Below are 26,174 nucleotides of genomic sequence, written 5' to 3'. Positions count from 1 at the left end.
TACATATTTTAATTAATTGCCTGACCATGAAAGTAACCATGGCCTATTTGCTGAGATGTTTGGGGAGTAAGGCTTATAGTGTAGGCCGAAGATGAATATATTTAATTAGGACTAGAGGCTTTTGTTGTGCCGGCCTACAATGGGATCGAAGGGTCTAGTCGAATCCCTCGAGAGGATGGGCTGGTGTAATTTTTCAGGCCACTCTTTCACAGACAACGGCCAATTCTTAGTTAAATTGGGAAGAACGTATGAACACTGAGCTCACTGTTTCTATAGGGAAGCTCTCCCTTTGAATCTATAGCTTTTCAATAAGAAAAGGGATGCATCAGAAGCTCAATAAAATCTTGCTTTATTTTACTCCTCAGGAAGAGGTTTAATTGTTTACCTAAAAATAAACATTGAATGATTATTTGCTTGTTGTTTCAATCCTGTATGCAGTCAACACTCAAGTTGAAATCTTGCTGGACTAATGCAACACTTGCAATACACCAGAGGCTTTCAAGAACAATTTTGTTACCACGACGGTTAAAAAAACTTAAGAAATGACATGAGATGAGGTTCAAAGTAAACATCCAGCTCACAATAAACAAGAAATAAATCATGTATATATGATGCACGCTATTCCATTTTGTGTTCCATAAATGTGATGGATTTCTCGTACGGCACTTGAAACGTCTGTGTACTGGAACACAATTATCATTAGAAAAAAACACTTCACATACAATATAATCTTATTATTTCCTTCTGTTTGCTATATTTCTCATTACGATAGCCTTTTGAAATTCAATTTGAGCAGATATTACAAAATCCATAGGTAATTATCATAAGAGCATATTACCGTGAGTGAATCAATCCTGGTTAATGATTTATCAGAAATAGACCTGAATCACATTTCCTGTGTTCCTACAACTATTGTGCCATTTGTGCTCATGAAACACTTGAGTCATACAATTATTTATTAGAAACAACAGACTTTGAGCCAGTGCTTGAAAAATATTTGAAATTCTAGAATGAAAAAACAGTATTTGATCATTGCTGGTACAAAATATCTATTTACTACTTTAAAGGAAGCATTTCCCAAACAACAGATTTAATAATGCTAAATACAAATTTGACAATTACCTGTTATAATAGTTTTGCAGTCTATTTAATTCTTCAGTCAATTAAATCACTCATATATATATATATATATATATATATACACAATCATATTTTATGCCTTATATGCTACAAATTTATATGCTATGTTTAAGCCTGTTAAGTCAAACACACATTACATTATATGACAAACCAGCTTTCATTTAAAACAGCAGGATACACAAAAGATAAGTAGTTTGCATCTCTGAAATCTTACCATTTATCATTTTTATTGTAAAACCGTTTGGTTTGTTATGTTTGCCTTCTCACATCTCACTACACAGTCATTTGCACCACCTGCAGACTGTCTTCTTCAATTTGATTGGCTGAACAATCGGTATTTGGTTTTATTGACTGAAATGAAATTGGTCAATCTGTTAAAATTGGGTAGCTCCGCGCCAAAGACTCTAGATGGAAAGCCTGCAATCTTTAGTCAAAAAAGTGTAACGGCGAATGCTAACACCATGGCTCTAGTGAATCATCCATACAATGATACTTTGACTTAGATTGGCAAGAAACCGGCAACATGTGAGGCCTCTACGGGAGACTACGAGAGAAAAAGTGAAGGTACACTACAGATTAAAATAGAGAAATTCTGGTACTGGATGCGTACCGACCCACTTCAAGCACTGTATATAGCCATTGTAATAAACATTATATATGCAATAGGTGGAATTTGTTAATTTATTGGGTTAAAAATGTTTACGAACTTTGTTAAGCATAATGTGTCTGAATTTTAAGAACATTTTGTAGTGATGTCCCAATCACATTTTTTGTGCCCCCGATTCGATCCAAGTCAGTAAATTTTGAGTACCTGCCGATCCGAGTCTCTATCCGTTACTTGAATTTTCCTAGTGCTAGGTGCACGCTCCAGGTATATTAAGGTTATTAAAATTTTAATATTTAACAGTTCAGCTTAATCATGCATTATACTAAAACTCTAGAGGCTAGCCTTACATATTGTGACATAACACACGAAGGACAGAATTGGTATTTTCAATTTTTTCAAATACCAGGATTAGAATAAACGTAGCAAGGGCACTCTTTATCAAGGAACTATAGTTGAAATGCTTTCATTGCAGCTGGAAAGGAGTTTGTCATCAATAACGGAGCTTCATTAAACAGTGCCTCAAAACTAAAACACTCAACTCTATACTACAAGTTCACTCTGTGGTACGCTAACAGAACTGAGTGACCTCGCTGTAGTCCGTCCACTTCTTTGAGGATTTGGTATTAAATTGTTATTTTTTAATAAAACTCTTTTGCTCACGCCTTGCGGACTGGTCGAGCTGCAGACATTACAAGAAGCTGTCACAACTTGCACTGTCGTTTACGGAGCTAGCGTGACGGGATACGTGATTGGAATTAATCGAGCATAAAATAGCCGATCCCCATCAGGTTAAAAATGCCTTGATCCGCCCCCGATCCTTATCTTTGCGATCGGCTCGGGACATCCCTAAATGTAAGTGTTCAGAACTTTGTCCTTTGATTCACAGTAATAAAAGTAATGATATTTCAAGATGTCAGGTACATTTTGAAGGAAATGTAAGTTTGACATCATCTGGTTCTCAACCCTCGATATGTCTGAATTTGCTGTTTTTCTAGAAATGGTAAAACATTGTACTTTTCAAATGGATGAACACTATGTTGTCAATGTTTACAAGCTCTTTTTAATTCTTTATTTTGAAAGATATTTGCAAAACCCAGTAACAAACACAAAAGGTGACTTATAATAATTACGTATTGCTGTTTTAAGGTGATATCTGCTAAAAGTTACCTCAAAACTAACAAATATTGACTACAAGGCACAAAACTCAGCCTAACCACATCTTAATTATCTATCTTCTGCATCTAACTGTCAATGAATAGTAGCCTGGATGCCGAAATGTTATTTATATTCATAGGAAAGTGTGGCATAGACAGTGTGTGTTTGTTTTGATCGCATCAGAAGTCAGTGGCTAAAATATAACCAGAATGTTTGCTTATGCACTACACTCTAAAAAATGCTGGGTTATTTGTTTAACCCAACAGCTGGGTTGAGCCTCTTGGGTCATTTTGTTGGGCTATTTTCTTAGTTTTGGGTCATTTTTTTGAGTAACCCAAACGCTGGGTTATCAGTCTGGTCCAATTGAGTGACAGTTAAGAGAGTAAACCCCTCCCACTCCTCGACGCATCAGACAAACTTTACCTTCGCAGGCATTTTGATCCACATCATCACGGAAAGCTGTTATTCGGAGAATAAAAGTTATGTTTTACGAGTTTTAATGTATAAAACTATTACTGTACATCAAATAAAGTATGCAAAATTCGGCTGTTCGCATTAGGTTTGAAAAGTAACGTTACAATCTAGCTTCGTTAGCAACGTTATGCCCACGTTGTTTTTACAGCTTTTTAATCATTTAAACTTCCTTTTTGTTCAACATTTCCCTTTGAAATTTCTGACTCGTGTGAGTCATTTAGTTCAGTAACTTATGCATCTTGATATTAGTTTAAGGTCGACATGAGAGAGCGTCGTGAGCGAACGTTATAACGTTAGTTGTAAACCGTGCGATATAATTAATTTTGGGTATATGAGACAAATAATTGTTGGTCTTTTTATTCTTCTACGTATTCCCGAGTGTGTAGAATTAGTTAAGAGTTGTGTTAACGTTTATAATATTATTTTTTTAAGACTGTATTTCACCTTCTGTACTAGATCCCACTCTTCTTCTTTCACCCCCCCCCCCCCACTGACAGGTTGCAGAATAACAGCTAATATTAATGGATCATTCTATTCAGGGGAAAGTAGACTAGAACTTGGATGTCCTGATAACAAGCTTAAATGTAAACTTTATTTAGGTCAAATGTTAATGTACTTCATTATATGTTTATTATAATCCATTGTGCTCTGGGTAGGCCAGATTCCTTACATTCTTCTCTGGTCTGTTTTCTTGTCTCTTTATCTCTTTATAGATAAACAAATTCATAAAGAAACCCTCCTGCTGGACATCCACTTCCAAAAGTTCACACCACACTGTTGTCTACAAACTCCCAGTAAAAGAATCCTCTTTAGTAAGACTGCTCCGTGGATATGTCAGGTTAAGCAGTACTGAAACCGAAAGAACTAAAGCTAAAAAATTGTGAGTTTATATGAAGAGGAAAGTTCTCGGACTAATACATCCTTGCAAATGTCAACTAATACCATGAAAAAAGTTTTTACCAAAGGTTTTACTGCACTAACTGCACATTATCTACATGTGGTGGTTCAATTATCTGTGTGAGGTCTCTCTTCAAGTTAGTATTGCTCAGGTTTGTACATTTTAGTTCACAGAAATCCTACAAAGTTTGTTGCCTCCCGAATACAGTGTCCCCTTTTCACATCCATAAAGCTTGTTTATTTCCTTTCTTTAAAATAGAAAACTTGTGTATAGACTGATATTTTATCTTATTAGTGCAGTTCTATCAACAAGGGTTTAGTAAAATATAAATAAATGGTTCAGTATATTGGTACATTCTCTGAGTTTTTTTTGTCACATCCACAATGCTGGAATTGCCCTAAAGCATTTTACTCGTGCAACTCTGTTAATGCTATTTTGTAAACAGTTATGAGTTTCGAAGTGGAAAGTTGTCGAACTATTTATATTTTCTTGTGCGACTTTATGCATATGTTAAAATCTAAACTTATGTAATTTATTGATGTTTATTTTTCTTAATATGTATAAACATAAATTGCATCGAAGTGTTTTATATGCCGTTTTATTGTTCATTGAACATTAAAATATTGCAAGTTTTTATGAATTCCTTTTGTCTTGCATTTTGATCCTTAATAAAACTTCAACTTTTGATTCTTACTAGTGCCTCAAGTAACTCTGTGATTTTATTATTTTCAAACATATTGGGTTTGTTTTAAACCAGCAATGTAATAGTTGATGTAAATAAAATGGCTGGGTTAAAATAACCCAACGCTGGGTTTGTCCATATTTGACCCAACATTGGGTTACCAAAATAACCCAAATTGGGTTGTTTTAACCCAGCCTTTTTTTAGAGTGTAATAGTCTGATCTGGATGGGTGGGTAAACACTGCTGCATGTACTGCTGAGCAACAAAAGAAATGCAACGCAGCTCGTTCACACACACACACACACACACACACACACACATTTACACCCCACCCCTTTTAATGGTAGGGCTGTGTACTATCCCTGCCAGTAAATTATCGCCATGGGGTGCGAGAGAACAGGCAGCAGAACAGAGAATGGATTTCCCCTCTCTAGCTTTAAAAGCTTTAAAGTGCCTTTCTCTTGCCTTAAAGAGACAGCAGAGACGTGAGCCCTAAATACATTGAGACCAGAAAGCAGCTCAGAATGCTAATAGGTTTGCTTATAACAACTCACAGCGGTGTGAAATTGTTGAAAATGGCAGGTGCTTTTTGGGTTAAACCCGCAGTTGCAATTCTGATAAAAATCAGATGAAAAATATAAACTCTTGATTTCTCTGTTGACATTACAAACTACAGGTTTAAGCTTTGGATCACATTATTATTCAACTCAAATGTCAACATTTCTAAACAGGAACAACCTGCATGTATGCCCATCACACCTGGTCACTTTATAGAAACTCTTCTCTTACTGCAACCAAAGCACTTAACCACAGCATCTTTCTGTCAATCGTAAACTTTTTCAGAGAAGTCAGAGAATGTCAGTGTCTGGAAAGATTTCCTGAGCCACGGGAAAAAAATGTATAGTGACAAGTCAAGGCCAGTGAATTTCAACAGAAACATACCTAAACAATAACAAAGTCATTCAACAGCAATGTGGATGACTGAGAGAATGACAAGACACATGAACAGGGTGTCCGCCAATCCTTAAAATGTCTTAAAAAGCCTTAAATTCCATAATGTGAAAATAAGGCCGTAATTAGCATTAAAATGTCTTAAATCCGCGCTTCCAAGGTCTTAGAAATGCAGTCGAAGCAACATTGTAAAGAAGATTTTATTTTCCTTTTAAAATCATGTACGTCTATTTGTCACGCAGAACAAAATAGGCGAAACCAACTAACAAATAACACGTTCGCTGGGGTTTCATCGGGTGAGTGGACTGGACATTACCACATGGAGAAAAGTTAGAGAGCTTCAGCCATGGGGAAGTACACATTTGTTGCTATGAAATTGGTCATAAATTTCATTCTGCACGGTATTAAAAAGGTCTTAAAAAGTCTTAAATCGAACTCTCAGAAACCTGCAGACATCCTGATGAAACAATCTGACTTGCAGCATTATATTCATTTCTAAACTGATACTAAAAAACATTAGTATAGTGTTCTTTTAACATGAACTTATATTCTTTGCAGATCTGCAACCACAGCAGCTTATTTTCTTTTTAGTTTTTTCTTTTTCTGATTTCAATTTTCTGCAAAGAAATGCAATTAAAAACAAAATTTTCACGTGGAATTTGGGAGAAATGTTGTCACTAATTCACAGAATCAAACAAAAATGCTTGTTTTACTTAAACACATAGTAAATTCAGAAAAACTAAAAATAACTTTGGAGTGATATATCCGAGGCAGTAGAGAAAGAATAAATCAAAGGGAGAGTTCACCCAAAATGGAAAATTCTTGCATCATTTAGTCACCTTTGTGTAGTGTAGGCACAAAACGGTATGACATTCTTCTAAAGGAACTTAAAAAGAGACTTTTCTTGAAGAATACTCTCAGCACTCTTTTCAATATAATCAAAGTAAATTATGTAAAGCTCCAATAGAAAAAGCCTTTTGTGCTCGGCAAAAGAAAATAAATCACACAAATTTGGAAGGAGGTAAAGGTGAGTAAATAAAGACAATTCTCGACTCGAAATACTCGACTCCCGTATCCAATTTGATCAAGTGGCAGATGAAGAGAGCTTTACAGTCTTTCTCTTCCATAAATCTGAACTCACAGATGGTCTCATGTCGGCTCAATTCGCCACCACACATCCAAAATAAACAATTTCCGGTCACTTTGTCGCTGCAAATTTCTGTCAGTCTGGACACCCATTCACCTTCCCTATAGCTAGACTAGAACGAGTTCAAGCTGTTTTTTTACCATCGCTATGCTGACAATCTTATAACGCCAGAATCTTTGTGTGCCACACTGACACATCACACCCACAACCCCGTTCATCTCTTCCTCCATCCTCCAAGTTAATACTTCCCCGACTTTTCTCACCAAATCCCTAACAGTGTCAAATCTCAGCTGAAGGTGAAGCGGTTTGCTGTCATCCCAGATCACCATCCGTCCTTTGTGAACCACAACAACTGCCTGGGCTTCATGCCATTCCATTTCAAACTAAATAAGACCTTTTCCCACTACCTCTTTGCTCAGCTGCTCATTTAGGGCAAAGCCATTTCACTGTTTGACTTCTGCAACTCTGACTGCGTTTGCCTGCTACCAGTTTGGCTGTAAAATATACCTTCAGACTGAAGTTGTCTAGTAATAGCGCTTGTCCAATCAGATTAGAGGAGCAGGACTAAGTGTTGCATGCAATGCCCAGTTGTCATGTCACAAAATAACTTTTCATAACGGACACGTTCTATATAAGTTTCTACAAATTCGTACGCACACAAGAGAAGACATTTCCAGCTTTAGATGTAGTAAAAAATAAATCAATATTGCTGACCAAACCCTGTACAAAACCCAACAATGGCATCTTTCTCCTCACTGTGCAGTCCAGGTTTGTTAGAAACTCAGGAAGCATGTACAGCGGATTGAGCTCATAATGGATATTCCTTGGACCAATTTATCAAAGGTTCCGAGTTTGCTTTCTCACAGGCAGAGGCTATGTAAATGCATGCCGGCTCCACTGGGAGATAAGGGGAGGCCGAACGGCACATTGTTTATTGGAAGTTGTGTTCAACATAAATCATCCGGCCACAAAGACAGAGAAGATAACTCACCTTTCACTTTGTTTTTCGTTGCGGCCTCTGAGAGCATGAAATGGAGAGGTGTGAAGATGAGAAAGAGGGGTGAAGAGAGAGAGAGAAACATTTTAAGTGATTAAATTAACATATCTCAAGGCAATTCAACGTGAAAAACAGAAATCAGTCCTTAAATGATCTATTACTTATATTTAAACCAGGGCTGTCAATAATAGCAAATAATGGCTGAATGAAATGTACTGTCAAGGCCAAAACTGTCCATATGTACATAGACCATTACTTAAAGTGATAGTTCACCGAAAAATGAAATCCTGTCATCATTTATTCACCCTTCTTTGGTCTGCAAAATATATTATTAAAAAATATTATATGGCAGTACCCATTGACTATCATTGGTTTTGTGTCCATACGAATAAAGTCAATGGGTACCGCCATTGTTAGGTTACCAACATTCTTCAAAATATCTCCCTTTGTGTTCTGCAGAAGAAAGAAAGTCATTGAGGTTTGAAATGACAAGAGGGTGAGTAAATGATGACAGAATTTTCATTTTTGGGTGAACTATCACTTTAATAAACCAATGATGGACAAATCTGACTGTTAAATAGATTGCTTGTGGACTAGAAGTCAGTGACAGGCTTATTTTGTTTTTAATAGACATTCATTTATTCTAATATACAGGCATTGCTTATAGGTATTGTTAAATGTCTAAATAGTGATTCATTGCTACGAATTTAACAAATGAATCACTACACGTCACAATTAGATGCTTTTTCAAATGTAAAGTTTTTCCTTCTCTTTCAGAGTTTAAAGTTTGCTCATGTTTGAATGCATAAGCTTAATGCTTTTATTATGCCTGACCTTCTGCTTTGCGAGCTGCCTGCCATAAACATCGCCTTGATGAGGAATATAACAGACAATTTTATTGCACCCACCATCTGTATAGACTTCTTTACAGACCCGGCGGAAAAATAATGGAATACAACCGTTATTGTCAATTTGAATCTGGAACCTAAGCATTCTAAGGTGAGACTAAGAACTGAAATGACACAACAACAATTTTCGGTACACGACTGAAAATGACAGAAAAAACCCATGTAAATGCTTTTGCATTTTTCTACTCTGAGGCAATGTATTCCAGGTCATGAATAATTTACGCAGAACACTTTTTGACAACTTTTCCAACTTTGACAACATGTAGTCAAACGTAGGGTGAAAAGTGTAGATTATTTGCATGTGACATAACACTGAAGCAGAAGATGAAATACAAGAATTCGGTCTAAATATAGATACTGCACAAATTAAGGAAAGTTTTAAAGTAGCACTTTGATGAATATAACAAAGGAAAGAAGGTGTGTAAGTAAGTGAGACTCAAACAAAAAGGCACACAATGTACCTTCTCTAAGTTTAATGGTTCAGAAGTTGCTCTTTTATAACTCAAGAGACCCAGTGGAGTTCACATCTTTGTTTTAGGTAGAATTTGAGCAAATCGTCTCCTTGGAATAATAAGGTTCTGACATTTTTGTCAACGTTGTTATTCACATACACTCTTAAAAATAAAGGTTCTTAAAAGGTTCTTCACAGCGATGCCATAGAAGAACAATTTTTTGGTTCAACAAAGAACAATTTGGTCATTTAAAAAAAAAACCCATCTCTTTCTTAACTTTTCACTTTATGGAACCATTTAGCCAAAAAGGTTCTTCTATGGCATCGAAGAACCATTTGTAGCACCTTTATCTTTAAGAGTGCATTCCAATTTTGTGTATTTCAATTATGACATGTTTTTTCTTAACGTTGTATACATTTTTTAGAACACAAAAAGCTTTTATCAGCAAAGTCAAATGGAATGTAAAACCTCAATATCTGACAGACCTTGAATTGAGGTGACGAAATGTCTCCATTTGCAATTATCATATTGTCATTGCCGTCTCATAGAAACATTTGTGAACTTTGCCGTCTTGCGGGTTCTTGCAAAATGATCGTAACAACAGTAATTTAACTTTAAGGTAAATAATTCTTCAGTTTCCAAAATAATACTGAAGCCCCTTTGGTGACAAAGTAAAACAAAATTAGCGCCTCTGGGAAAGCCAGAATTATGCTTCTATTTTATAACACTGTGTTTTCTCACTACAGCAATTTGGAAGACATAGCTATTGTCGTACACAGCTAATTGCTTTCAAATCGTGATGTCCTGTTGGTTAAAAACACTTGTATGGCTGTAAAAGTTACACCAGCACAAAGTACATCTCTCAGCCCGAAACCTGTATGCCTCACCCCAGTTTGAACTGGCATCTCAGTATCGAGTTTAACGAAGGCGTCGCTGATTCTCACACCCATTAATATCACTCATTCTTGCAGCCCTGGAACACCCCCCACCCTCCTTTCTACATGGAAGTTATTAATCTATGACTCTCCACACAGTGTCAAAATCTAATAGTGTTGACAAAGTCAGACTCCATGATAAGATTCTCCTTGCTGTAAGCGGAGAATGTTTGCCAGGTCCTGAGAAGAATATCAATGGATACCAGGATCCACAAGAGAGCAAACGTTCCTAATCGAACTCTATTTGCTGCGCTTTAGGAATTTTTCTCTTCGTTTTTCCCTTTTGGGTTGTTTGTGGGAATTAGCATTGTGGGGCGAATAAAGAGAACTCAAAAAATGACAAAATCATAAAGCGGATCCATGGTGCATTTCACAAAGGCAGATTCTTAGGGCTGTCTGCATGGGAACATGAATTATTAATCGTCCTTTTTGACACCTCACCTTAATCACAGAAACATGAATTGAATAATTACAGTTCATTGGATTTTTTCGCGTGAAATGGCGATTAGTCTTTCATGGTTTGCGTTCTCCGTGTCACATACTGTCTAGAGAAATCTCATCTGTCATGAAATCCGGTTCATATTTCATCACAAAGTCAAAACCTGTTGATTGCACTGAGGTATTAGATGTTAAAAGATATTTTTTTCCTTTTTAAGATTTACTACAAAATATGCCAATAACCAAACCTTTATTTAATCTCAATATCATTGCCTCAGAATTTAAATTCCGTCTACATTATGAGCTTCACATTTTTGCATTCCATTTGACTTTGTAAATAAAACCGTTTTGTTTTCTAAAAAATGTCCAAAATTTACAAAACCGAACAAAAAAACATTAGAGGATGTAAATAAGTTTGCACAAAAAATGAATATACGAATAACCTAGAATCTCCAAGGCAACAAATTATGTTTTATTAATATTTTTTGTAGTTAAAATTTTACTTGAGCATATATTTACAAAAATTATACGATGTAAATCATATAATTACTTTTTCTTTAACTCCATGTTATAAGGGGTGTCAATACGCAATACTTTAAATAAAGACATTTAGGCCTATATCAAAATCAATACTACACATATTTTAATATCGTAAATAACACAGCACCTGTTTACATTTTTTCCCTTAAGAATCCCTCTGGTAACTCTCTATCCACCTCCATACACTCATATTTTAAGTGTGAATCATTACTTTAGTTTTTCACAGCGATTTCTTTAGCATTATTTATTTATTAAAAACATTTCATTGAAGATTACAATTTTTTTAGAGTGACTTCTTTTGGCCACAATAATCATATAGTGAAAATCTGATATCATGACAGCCCTAATTGTAATGTGAAAAAAAAATGCAACTGCAAGATGTTTACTTCATTGTGGCTGTGTTGTATTTTAATTATAGATGCTGTTAATTAAAAGAAGATGTAGAAAAGTATTTTTGTCAAGAATTTTCTACTATTTAGAACAATGACACGCACAAAAAGAAACTTCAGACTTAAATTACACATTCAGGCGCTTTTCGATAATAATAACTGGGGAGCAACACATGCTTAATGATCATGATAATGTGCAAAAATTGTAATGACCCTTAAAACAGCCATTTTCTCCGCCAATAAAAAAAGCTTTTTTGTATATTTTCTGTATTTTCTTTTGGATTTGGTCGTGAAATGTGACACAAACACGTTCCAGTGAACTTGTATATGAAAGTTATTAAAATGTCAAAGTAAGGCAATCAGCAGGATTTCACTCCTGGAGGTTCCTCTGGCCCTGCAGCGCACTGTGGTGGGCCCTGGTAACCACACGATCTCTTTCAGCATGTTCATGGAGACTGAAATCCCTTCTCACGCATTAATCTCTCTCTTCTGTGCTTTTTCTGGCAGGGCCTATTTCTGATACCTGGCTGCGGGCGATGTGAGGAGAAGAGGAGGGAGTCGGTCCCCACGGTGATTAGTCTAACCAACCATGAGAAAGGGTTTGTCCTCCAAAGCAGAGAGAAAAAGGCACTCTATAGACTCGCCCTCCAGTGAGCTCACCGGGCGAGCATTCATACCTCACATTGCAAAACAGCCAGAGTCTCCTGGGCTCTTCGGCAGCAACTGACCCCACGTCAAAAAGTAACCCATCATTCCCGGGCCAAAGGGGTAAAACATAAGAATTTATCAGGAGAAGCTTGAACTGTTTGTGGGATTTTGCCGTACCAGAGTATCAAACCAAAATCACGGCAAAGCTTAAAGGTTTTGCTTTTTAATTTCCAGGAAGTTAATTCGTATCTGTGATGTTGGTGGAAAGAACATTGTGAATTCCCTGGTGCAGCGTTCTTAAATAAGGCTGGTTGGAGTCTACATGTGTAAAGTAAATATAGCACTCATAACCAGAGCCGCTACCCTGCCTGTTTGCTGTGCCTCAAAACTTTTGCAATGTTGCAAGATTTCCAAGCTTTCCCCATGGATACAAACTGCTAAAGTAACTGAAATCAGCAGTCGGCTAGTGCCCACTTAAGCAGACCTTCTCAGTCCTGATAGCACTGAATGTCTGAGGTGGAGGAGATAGAAAACACTCTGTGTGTTCCATATTACCACATTACAAATCCCAGAATATGCTTATGTATCAGTACATTCTCCTGCAGGAAAACCGCTCTGACCGAATGAGAATTTGATTAAATGTTACATCTGGAAGTTTTTTTAACATTACATCGAGTTCAACAAACATTTGGATGAATAAAGCAAAAGCAGTAACCAAAGAAAGGAGTGGCGGACAGGCCATCTGGAGGACCGGGAGTTTTACCGGGGGGTCGCTGGCAAATGTGGGCCGTCCCACTCAGTACAGAAAGTCAGAAGCCATAATATTACATCTCTTTTCTATGCAGATGGATAAGTGCGTTGATCGTGCGGGCGCCACCGACAATAGAGCGCTTGATTGTGCTTTCGAATGTTCTTCCTCCCCTTCTGGCCTATTGTGATCTATGTGTCCCAGACAGTGGTTGCAGCAGCAGTAACAAGTGCTCTTCAATTTAATATGATTGACCAAACACATTAAATAAAAACCTCGGTCACAGAAATCCAGCCAATTAAATTACAGAAACCACACAGAATACAGCCAATCAAATTGAAGGAGGCAGAATTTACTGTCGATAGGTGGGCGCTTAACATGCCCAAACTCCAATTCGGGGATTCAGTTTTGATGATGACATCATAGTGAGATGTAAGAAGGCAAACATAACAAAGCCAACGGTATAACAATAAAAATGTTATGTGTGGTATTACGATTGCGAAACTAAAACAATACAACAAGACGAATGTTTGAGATAACACATGAAAAAGTTACCATAGTAGTAATTGTAACATTTCTTTTTTGCGAATTTATATCTCAAAACTATTTGAGATTAACAACTAGACCAAAAGATCCAGTTCATGGTCGTATGGGCAGTGATTAATGACGCATCTGTGTATGAATATCTGTATATGAAAAACCTTACTCTAATCACTTAAAGAAGTTATAACACACCTAAACAAGTATTTATTTACGTCTGCAGCGCAGATCATGCATATTAAGTATATACTAGCTATGTTTAACACTAACAGTTAGACTTGTTCAAATCCTTAATGAATGATTGTAATACAGATTTTTTTATTTAGCAAGCGTCACTAATAACGTAACATTTCAGTCCTTATTGGCTCCTGAGGGAAAGTAACCTAACATTCTAAACTCGCCCCGAAACCGATGCCAACAGAGCAGTTTTCATCCCACAACATCCTCGAGTGCGTGAAGTGACAGTCTGCTCAATGTCACCCCATGCTGTCCTCCTCACCTGTGGCCAACGGCATGTGAATAATTCAACATCCCTGTATTATTAATGAAGAACGAGCTGTAAGTAATGGCCGGTGCCCGGGGCCATTTACAGTGACAACGCCGAACACAATTCTAGCAGCAGGAGAAACCCCATATAAACACCTCGCTGCTTCCCATGGGGATGTTTAACACCTCGCACGTTTACCGATTTTTGTTTTCCGCATAATCGTAGCTAGAGTAGCGCTTAAGGGGAGGAAAGAATGAATGAATTGGTAAAAGGTTAAAACGAAATTAAGTTACAAGGCCCAAATGTCTGAGTCACATACTGGTAGAAAAAAATTCAAATTTTTTTTTAATTCATAAAATACACTGATGTGAAAGCCAAATATAAGAAAAATGCTTAATTTAAAATGAAAAGTGTTTGCTAAATGTCAAACTGAACAACCCTCATAGCTATAGCATTATAAATGGCCTTTCTTACAAAGCTATGCTAGTTGACAATGTGATCAAATTCTAGTACAGAAAAAAAACTTTGCTTCAAAGTCTTCTAAGTCATATAATATTTCCAAAAAACGTCTTAAATGAACAAAAATGAAATCGAATCATTTTGTATGATTCACCTCATACAAATTCATACAACTAACGGCCTTATAATAGCTACAAGTTCCCGTGAGTTTAAGCTGCCAGTAGCTGCCGTCCTGTACAGTATCTGGCACCACCTCCAAACACAACATAAGTTGTTGAGACACCGTCTTTTATCCGAAACATGTTTCCCGCTTCAAAATAAGAGTTTTGACATTAACCTTCCTTTGCATGATTCCCTGCAGCACACAGCATGCAGATAAGAGGGTGCCTGCAGGTAATGGAGTATTCAACCTTCTGCAGTCCTTATCTGACACCTCCCCAGAGGAATGAGGGCCCGTCAGCACTGCATCTACTGCTCACCTCTGACTTATGTCTACAACTCTGATGACATTGGCCGCCGTGTGTCTGTACACAAGTAAAGCGTGTTTAGAAGTGCTGATCGGCTGAAGTAAATAAGGTTAGGTAGAGCCATGCAGCTTTGAAATGATTGTTAATAAAAAAAAACATCATTTACTCATGTCATTTCAAACCTGTATGAGTTTCTTTCTTCTGCAGAGCACGAAATAAGATATTTTAAAGAACGTTGGTAACCAAACAACATTGATCCTCTTCCATTGTATGAACACAAAACCACTGAAACATTTCTCAAAATAGCTCCCTTTTGTGCTCCACATAAATGAGTTCTACTGTAAACAAGCCACATTAGGATGAATAAATTATGATGGACTTATCTTATTTATGGGTGAATTATAAAAGTTATTTTCATTTGCATGCGAGTTGAACATGTTGCCAGGGTGACACCTTTAACTGACGCGAGTAAAGCTAATGATGTAATATACTAAATTGAATTATGCCCCAGTAATCTGAGCATTTAAGTCACACTTAAGCATTTGAAAGGCAAATTTTGAAACCAAATGGCATCTGTAAGGAAATGCTGCTAGACTTTTTCGAAGAACTGCTTCACATTTCTGAGCTTTTATTGCAAAAATAATTTAATAACACTATAGTAAGTTAACTCAATTACAGTAGGGAAAAAAGGTGCCAAATCTGTCGTTGGGAGCCGTACGTTTTTAAAAAGGTCCCCTAGTTTGGTACGGATGTGTATATAGTGGTACCATGTATACATATCTGTACCAAACTGTTACATATACGGACCTTTTTAAAAGAGTACGGGTCCTACAGTAATATGTACTCTTTGGTGCAAAAGCATACTTTTTGAAAGTGTACATCGGCCACCTCATTGACAGCTGTTGTCATTTTCTTCTATTTTTCTTAAGCATTTATTCATCTTAATTAAGTTTCAACATTAACATACAGTATTAAAACAAAATGTGTATCTTTTATTATTGGTTAAAGCATTTATGTCAATTCGAACCAACAAAGAACAAACTTAATGTTTTAAATAATGAAACCTTATTGTGAAGTGTTACCAATGATTTGTATTAGATGTACAGACACTCATCTTCATTGTTGTTTGAATTGTAACTATAAATCTTATTAATATAAAAGAATATATTGTTAACAGTTTGTTTTCAAATGTTTTGCTGTGACACACCATAGGACACATGTAAGGTATATTTGTCAACCCTTGTACATGCAAAAAAAGACTGTAAAATAAAGTGCTAGGACTCTTGCTTCCAAATAAATACTGCTTGGTTTATCTTAAAGCTACTTTAGCATTCAAACATTTTACGTTTGGCTTACAGGTCCTGTGTGTGAAATTTAGTGGCATCTGTGGTGAGGTTGTGAATTGCAACCAACGGCTCACTCCACAACTCCCCCCTTTTCAAAGCACTACGGTGGCTGACACAGGACTAAGATGTTGTCACGTTTTGGCTTCTTTGCCGAAGGCAATAAGATATTTAAGAAACGGGCTCTGAAGAACAGTTTGTCCGTTTAGGGCTTCTGTAGAAACAACATGGCGATAGAATGTAGATAGAAATAACTCATTCTTAGGTAATAAAAACATCATTGTGTAAGGTTATGTATATTATTTAGCAGTTCTGTCAATAGATCCCCTTTATCACACATTGCACCTTTAAGTATCCAAATTCTTCATGCAGAAAGCTTGTCATTCCGGTATAAAATAGTGCCTAATTTTACTCCTCCTACACAGTTCCTCATTAATGAGTTTTTAGCATGCCAAGGAACCCTGCAGAACACGAGATGACACACATACATGTGGTCTTTTTGCCCCAAGAATAGCGAGTTGAATCCATCTATTTTCATGTTTCGAACCGTCTCGTGTCATCGTGACCTTCTCAAAGTCAGTGCCCTAAATCGGTTTTCATCCGTGTAAGATGTGACCTTTCCAGCTTGGAGGCTTTTAGCCTTACCTGCTGCAGCCCCATACAGCTCAACCACCTGCTCCAAAACCACAGCCTGACGGAGAGCTAATGCTTCAGAGATCAGCCCAGCTCATTCACGGAGCATTGTGTATTCAACCTTCTGAAATTCAACTTCAATAAACGGGGAAGAATGTTTTGGCACCTTGTGACACGATATGATGATTTGACAGCACACGTGGCTGCGTGAACCGCTGCTCTCGTTTTGGAAGCTATTAGTTTTGCTCTTTTTGTGAAAAGGACAGTGGGGAGGACGCTATTTGATCAATGGAAGAGATTAAATTCAAGTGGATGCATGAATATTTCACAAACAGAAGATAATTTAAAGTCTGTCTATTTTTGTCACTTCTAAGGAAGAGACAAACACATTTTAAGAGATGGATGGACAGACAAACAAACAGACAAATGGTTACTTAGTCCAAAAGATCTTACTTGAAAGCCAATTCCCTTTAGTTTGGGAATGAATAAATGATGATACGACACTTTTAAATGTATGAACAAATAAACAGATTGATTTGTTTAATACAGCACAACAGGGAAAACAGTATGGCAGTGTTGGTTTTAAGGAAGTGGATGTTTTTCTACAGAAATCCATAAATATTGCAATTAGGAAAGTACAGAGAACAATAATAGCATCATAGATTAGATTGCTGCTAATGGCCCCCAGAATCTCTGCTGTGCATGAATTAACCATTGTGATGTTGCATTATAGGATGAAAATGATGGGGTTTGGAGAGAGATTAGGCCTACCTATCTTCTCTATGCTACCGCCTCATGATAAACAACTTGCTGGCTTTGTCTATTATTGAACATGCATTAAAAGATGTCCAAGATTTCCAAAAACATGAGTACATTTTAAATGTATTAAAGTTTACAACAAAATTTTTAGAAAAAAATACTTTTGTGGTTTATATAAGGGAGTTAAGGGAGTTGAGGGTAAAACCCTCAAATGTAATTTTCTATTTTGTGGTTTTCTGTCAAATGAAAATGTTTCAAATATTATTGAATCAAATAAAAGTATGTTTAAAAAGAAAACTTTGTCTTTTCCAGTTGAAAACTTTTAACAGTTAAAACAGTAAAAATATTTTAACATCCATGTGTTAGATATTAAGACTTTATTTTTGTTTTCAGAATAATTTTAATAATTAAAACAATGCATTATATTGTTTGAAAACAACTCTTATTGTTGTAAACAGTTTTACTTGTCAACTTGATCAGTACATCTGATATAGTTAAGTATGTTTCGATATTTTGACTTGAAAGCAACAAAATAAAAAACAATGCGTATATGCATATGACTTACCATAAGATACTGTATATTTAAAAATATTGCTGTTATTGTAAAATAAACTTCTTTCAATCTTTTTCACGGTAGATTTAAATTATATTAATCTATTAATAGTTAATAGATCATTTATTTTCCATAAAACAAGAGTTTTATTTTCTGATAATTTTTTTGGGCTGAATTTATTAGATGTGGTAGAATAATAAAAATCACTTTCAGGGCATTGCTTATATTGTACCACAACCCTAACTGATGACCTGCGGGAACCTTTTATCCTTTTATCTATAGACCTGATGAAAGTATAAAAAGTAGACAAATTACTGTACATGTATGATAGTTGCTTAAATGATACACAATGACAGTTTCTACAATGTCGGCTTAATATTCTGTTTCCTTCTTGTGCTGTTTTGACCAACAACGATGTTGTTTGAGGCCAACACCTCATAATATGACTCCTATAGCATATCAGATTCCCAGTGAACCGCAGCAGTCCATCACTCACGTTCAGATGTACACAAGCGGTTATGCTCTGATACAGCGCTCGCCATAAATCTCTCATTTAATTTCCCTCACAGAGACGAAATCAGAAAAACGCTCAAAAAGCACACGGGTCAGTTTTCTCCAAACAGATTAAAGCAAGTATAGAGTAAACAGCAGATTCATTGAAGAAACTCTACTGACAGTGTAATTTAATCCAGGACTGAGATGAATCTGTGTCTCTCAGAAGTTCATGGACTGATATGGACGTGCGGAGCAGACCGGCTCTTTTCCCTGCGGGGTTTCTAGACAAACAATTTCTTATGTCATGCATCCGTGAACACACATCTAATATGTACTGTTGGTATACACTGCAGGCGGCAAACACATTGAAAGGCAACCAGTGTTGATTCCACCGAGACAGAGGTCTTGGGCGTTCGGGCGAAGTGAGCTGGTCAACGTCCAAATTCAGGTGTAAGCACTTTTTTTAAGTAGTTTTGCGATGTATTTTTTTCATTTGTGTAAAGTGATTTTTTCATTTGTAAAGAACAGAGGCTATGTATAGACTCAAGGTTTCTCTTACATAAATGGCCTGAAGCGATGAAAGTCCTCAGCTAAACTTCTGCTTCCTGTGATGCTGTGGAATGAACGCTAAATAAAAATAACCTGTTGTACGGGTTAAACTGTGGGAACAGTAACCAAATCGTACTAATCAGTGTGTTCCTTTATCAGATGAGAGCAAGTTAAATACCACGAAAATGGCAATACAATGTTTCAGAAGTACAGCTGTGGTTTTTAGTTTTTGCCATAGATCATTATTATTAGTCACCATTTATGTTTGTCACTGTGTTTTGAAAATATATAACCAATAGAAAGTATGAAAGAGTGCTAGTTTGACAACATGGTATTTAATAATTTAAAACACAACACTTCATTTCTTGAAAAACTGCAAATTTGGACACCTGGGGTTTCATCCTTATTTCAGTTTAACTTCTTTAATAAGTTTAAATCTGTCCTAGTTAAGGATACTTAAATAAAGGGGTCTTAAGATGCAACAAAATAATTACAGGATGTTATTATTATGTGACGTCCTCCAGTGTCACAGTTCCACAAAATCCTAGTGGAAAACACATCAAGAAAGTAAAATGTACAAAAAATTTAACCATACCCCACAAATCTAAGGCAGTTCTTGGTATGAGTAAGGTGGGTGTACCGGTCAGTACTATTGGTGCTGAACCTGATGTTCCAAATATGGTAAGAGGGGTTACATATCCGTCACACGCTTGCAGTATTCAACCAATCATTACGCAATGGTTAACTGGCCAACCTCGCTTTTCAGCTTTGTTAAAAATCTACAAAGGAGATACAAACATGCACGGTATGAAGAAAATACAGTGTTTTTAACCCATAAATCGAGTATTCACATTGCATTACATCTAAAACAAACGATAATATTCGCTTTAGCTGTATCATATGACCCTTTTAATATATTTTTTATATCGTTCAGTGTTAAAGTGTGGTCAAATACAACCAGCTGCAGTCCTCCTCTTTGGATTTCAGGAGTCATTCGCAAAATTCACCACTACCTGGGTCTCCAGAGAACCATAAAGTCTGAAAGAGCACCACATTAAACACCAGCCAAGATAAAGCACTGAAGAAGAGGAAAATCATCAACACCATTTTAAAATTGACAGAACAAAGGTTCACGAAACTCATCACGTTTAATTCGAACAAGGTCAGCATGATGCTTTACTCCAAAAATTACATCAGCATCCACTCCCATTTGGCTCGCGGGCGACAGAAACCGAGAGGACAGTTAGGTGAGGCTCAAGGTCATCCGTGTAAGGGTCACATCCCGTAGAGTACAGGCGGATCCATCTGCAAGTGAGCCAACAGAAATGCCGTCTGAAAACAAGCTGTATTATTTGGTCCTTCACGTGGAGACTGGGTCTCGGCAGGCCAACAGACTCCAGCACATAGCAACCACTTAACTGGGCCCTGGGAATCCAAGGCAACTGCACGCCTCGATAACACCCTTGTTGACACGGCGATTCCCAATAACTCAATTTCCGGCCCAGTAATTTACTTGTGGTCCCCAGTGCCTCCTGTGCTCGGAGCAGCACATATATCGGACAAACAAGGACAGATATTTAGTTTCTTTATTTGTTGCTCTGAATATTTATGAATATCCTACAGGGTCAGTGACACTAAATACAAAGGGTTCCTAAAAGTGTGCACGATTGGGAATCCCAAGTGTTTGTTCAGTACACGAACAAAACGCAAAATTTCACAGGTCCCCCCAAACAAAGAATTTGTCATTTTAATGACCCGGACACGTTCTTACGGATTTCACTCGGTTCTCTTAGAAGTCATCAATTACAATCTCGAGAATGGAGAATTAAGAAATGAAAGCACGACTGCCCGTATGGCACGAATCGATGTATGGAAGCGAGGGCAGGGATTCAAGGTCATTAAAAAACTCACAGAAGACGCATGTTGACAGCTAACAATTACAACCGTCATGCAGCCAATAGTGTAAGACCTCAGACTGAGTCAGGCAACGAGTGCAAACCTTCAACTTTTTCTTGCTCTCTAAATAGAATAAAAGCAAATGAAGTGGATTGTGACACTATTGGCTGTGTGGCAGGGGAAAGGTTACAGAGCGGGGAGAATTGTGGCAATTGTAACACATTAAATTCCTTTTGTCACAAATAAGATTGATGACACTCATTCAGTTCAGTTCTGTTTTTGCTGGAAAATAAGAAGTGGATTTCTGGATGTCTGGCATACTTTTGCGGATAGATTTTTCATGTCAATATAAACTTCAATAGGGTAGAATTTAAAATGCAATCAGAACCAAACGACATTGGACCCCATTGACTTCCATTGTATGGACACCAAACCACTGAGACATTTACAGTATGTACACATATCTTCTTTTGTGTTACAGAAGAGAGAATCATATACAGGTTTTGAATGACATGCGGGTGAACAAATGAGGACAGAATTTATTATTTTTGGGTGAACAATCACAATAGTAAAGGAAGCAAATCCTGACTCAACATGGATTTAGCATTTGTTTTTCCACAAAGATTTCAAAACATATATATATTTTCAATGTTTTACTGTTTGTTAACTGGATTTGTTGTATGTGTTATAACAAGCATCTTAGATCGAACTAAAATTCTTTTTATTACTTGTGGCATTTGGCACTCATACATTTTCACGAATTTGGTTGAAAACTAAATCTGTGACACAACTGTCACAGGGCGACCTAGTTCATTTCCACTGTGAAGTTTGTGCTCATCGTTCACAGCAATTATGAGAACATGGATACGTACGAGAAAAATATAAGCATGAATGAGGTGAAGTTTCCACGATGTTTCCATGTGTCAAATGTAATAGTTCAGTCAAAAATAAAAATTCTTTATGCGTTCACCTTCATGTCATCCAAAACCTGTATACGACCTTCTAATTATGTGTTACACAAACGAAGATATATTGAGAAATGTCTCTGGGGTTTTGTGTACATACAATGGAAATTAATGGGGGTCAATAATGTTTTCTTCAAAATACATAGTTTTGTGTTCTGCAAAAGAAAGGACGTCATACAGGTTTGAAATGACACGAGCGTGAATAAATGTTGAAAGAAATTTAATTTTGGATGAACGGTCAATTAAATATGACCTTACACAAATTCAGATTCAAATATTTAAAGTGATACTTCACCCAATAATTAGAGTTCTGTCATCATTTTCTTACCTTCACGTGGTTCGAAATGTGTATAAATTTCTTTGTTCTGATGAACACTTTTGACTACCATGGTTTTTTTCCTACTATGGGAGTGAATAGGGTTCGTGATCTGTCTGGTTATAAGGATTCTTCCAAATCTCTTTCTCTGTGTTTATCAGAAGACAGACATTTATATGGATTTGGAACAATTTGAAGGTAAGTAAATCATGACAGACTTTTCATTTTTGTGTGAACTATCCTTATCCCTTAAAAGCGTCAAAGAAATAATATGGTTGTTCTTATTTGAGATATAAAGGTTATTTTCATTGTTTCATTTCTTCATTTTTCCACATTTTTGTATGCACCGCTCATACCTTAAAACTTTGTGTGTGTGCGCAGTAAACCTAAAAGATCCACAACAGTGTATCTACACCTCCCCATCATCCCTTAAGCAGGAGCCCATCACACTTGTCGCCAGGGAAGTCTTTCACAAACCCTTCTTCGCTGTGTGAGTGCCCCGAGGGAGAAATCCACCATCCGAAGCCCTTTCTGTTCCATCCGAATGAGAAGAGGCTGTTTTTAATGGCTCAGAGCGCTTAGCATGGCAGCAGATGGGAGTCCAGTTGGCACAGCTCTCATTACTGGAGCTTGAAGCCATCCTCCTTCCTACAGCCACCTGTCCGGCAGGTCTAATGCCACCCCAGCACCTGGCCAAACCATTACATGTTATGATCAGGGTTCAGGATGGGCGGCAGCGAGACGTCTTGCTTCATTTGTCTGATCAGCCAAGAGAAGAAGAGGCTAATGGCAGCATATGCGGTCACCTTTTCTAAAAAGCGACCCGTTTCGGCGGCTATACTTCTTTTCAACAAACTTTTTGTGCATTGCATCATTTCCCTTTCTGGCTTACACTATCAACCCCCAGTCCTCAAAGACCCAAATATGTCTTACGTGCAGAATGGGATGAAAATGGGTCGCGCAGACTAGGATCTCTGGTAATGTGTCTGTAAACATCAGACATACATCATGCGAGGTGGAGTCTGACAGTGATTTGACGTGCTTTGACTTCACATCATATTGACAGACAGTCGAGTCGAGTACTCATGAGAGCTCATTGGCTTTCGTAATGGCTGACTCCAGCAGTATGTTCCAAACAGCCAGAGTCTGAAATGAGACGCAGATAAATGCTGACAATGCCAATGCAGCATCCCATAATTACCTCCTCATTTAGATCCATAAACTATGCTGGAAAAGAGCCTCTCTCTCTCTCTCTCTCTCTGCTCAAAAATACTTCCCACGTTCACCAAGATTAATTTGGTTGCAAGGGAATATTTTTGTGGGTCGGCTTTATTGGTTTATTCAGGGGAAAAAAATGCCATTTAAACAGACAACGAATTAACTTTAGTTTGTTTTAAATTTTTTAATTGAAATAAATTATTATTTTTTGAGGGGACAAAAGTAAAAATGTGCTGCAGTAATTGTTCTCCGACTGCATTTTCTTTTTTATTACTTAAATAAAAACAGGCAGATGATTAGCTTTAAAATTTTATCAATATATGAAGGTTTTGAAAACAAGGCACAAAAGAGCAAATACAGCTAAAAGCCACATTGATAAACTAAAGCTTATCAAACTGAAGCACAAAAATTATTAAAATTTCTCAATTTTAGTCAAAAGCAGATTTATTATAGTTATTTTTCAGTCTTGTTGTAGTTTTATTCATATTTAAGGTTTGTTTATACACGTTTGTTTAAATATTAATTAGTATATTGGCCATTACATACATATACCATTATCTGCTCCACTCCTGTCACCTTACTCGTTTCTTCTGTTGGTTGTATATACTATATATACTGTATATATTTATTTTGGTTTAAGATATATAATTTTAACCTTTGTTTTAATCTTTCTTTAGTTAAATTACACAGTCTGCAGAGTTGTCCATATTTCATTTCACCACTGGTTGTATGTCTATATACTGTAACTGACAATTTTTTTTAATCTTGGTCTAAATATGTTTTGAAACACTTTAACTAAACAAAAATTGGACACATTGCTTTAGCTGAAATAAGTTTGAGGTTTAAGTTGAGGCAGTCAATTTATTAACTGAAAATAAAAATAAATTACACTTATATACAGCAGCAATATAAAAACTAAACAAATAATGCAAGTAAAAATAAAGATATTGATCAAAATATTAATAAAACAACTGAAAACAAAACTATTATGAAACTGTGCTTATGACTAAAATTTAGAAATCGTAATAATGTATGAGCTTGAGTTTGATAAGCTCGTGTTTATCAGAGTTGCTTTTAGCTGTTTTGCTTTTTTGTGTCTTTTTTTCTTATATAAATGAACCGCCAGCGGAAAGCCGATGCGCATAGTTTGGAGTCTCATGAGTTTGATCTGGGGATGATTGTCTGCACCTTTAAGCTCATATTTGCTGATGTCAACATATGCAGGATTTCAGTTACAAGAGGCAAATATTGTTTTTCCATGCTATCTTCAGAGATTAGGCACTATACATATGAGACGAAGGGAAGCACACAATGGAAATGATACACTGCTCATTTATTCAATAAATAAAAACAAAACACGAACGCACGCACGAACGAACAAATTAAGATGAATGATGCAATTTGATTGAAGCCCTTCAGGCTTGCAAGTTCCGTTACTTAATTAGATACTTAACATGTCACTTGCACATGTACCCGGGACACAAAATGTATACTGTATTGCATTGAGATACTATACAGACAAAATACTATAAAAAGTATTATAAAAGGAACAGCTTGATATATATCTTGTAAAGCACACGCCTCTTAACGTTCCAGTTATTACCGGCCCGTGTGATGCAACGGTGGTGGCAGATGTGCAATTGTCTTCATTCATCACAGGTAATCTGTCGCTTTCACACAGATTTTAGGCAATATCCGGCGCCAAGAACAAACATCCCATCTATCAAAAAACTCTCTCGACCTTGTGATGTGGCCAGAGAACTCTGAAATTATCAGTGCAATATCAACATCATCCGCTGGAAATGAATGTGGGCAGACTGTCAGGTGAATAAATGTATATTGCAGTTCGGGGACACTCAGATGCCCGAACTGGCATGTAGCATTAAAATCCTCCCAAATAAAAAGAGCATCTAGATACCAAAATTATACCTTCTTAGAAGAGAGACTGTGGCACTTGTGGTCTTGAGTTGTTTGGTCATTTTACTAAAAATATGCTAAAAATATGACAACATGTTCATTAGTATCAATCAATAAAGTGGTGTAAATATTATCTGAAAAACATTAATGGGGAAAAAATAAATGAAAAAGCACAAAATAAATAGCTAATAAAAGAAAATTAAATAAAAAAAAGAAACAAAATAAGAAGATGAAACGATTCAGATAGGTGTTAAAATATATGCTAGTTCAGAGCTACACATACAAATCAGATATTTTTCTTTGTTTACCTGCATAAGAGATCAAATCTATGGCAGATGTCTCTGAAAAAAATGCCTGACTGTGTAAATGCCACTGTGAACTGCTCTTTCTCATTGTCCGTATTTGACCACCAACTACCACATTCAAAAAGGTGTAATCTGTCATAGAGTGCAAGGTTTTCCCATACTC

The 26,174-nt window shown here is 36.6% G+C and overlaps 1 protein-coding gene across 2 annotated transcripts in view; it reads right to left on the bottom strand.

The window, feature by feature from the left end:
- cadm2b (cell adhesion molecule 2b) overlaps positions 1–26,174 on the bottom strand; it is a 171,274-nt gene that overhangs the window by 47,760 nt on the left and 97,340 nt on the right. For both annotated transcript variants that reach the window (XM_056755942.1, XM_056755943.1), the window contains exon 2: positions 8,046–8,072. In XM_056755942.1, the coding sequence (XP_056611920.1) occupies positions 8,046–8,072 (27 nt within the window). The remainder of the gene's footprint in view (positions 1–8,045; positions 8,073–26,174) is intronic.

Source organism: Triplophysa dalaica, chromosome 9 (assembly GCF_015846415.1).
Source record: "Triplophysa dalaica isolate WHDGS20190420 chromosome 9, ASM1584641v1, whole genome shotgun sequence".
Lineage (NCBI taxonomy): Eukaryota > Metazoa > Chordata > Actinopteri > Cypriniformes > Nemacheilidae > Triplophysa > Triplophysa dalaica.
Note: the sequence above shows the minus strand (reverse complement) of the source record. Positions and strands in the feature narration are given on the sequence as shown.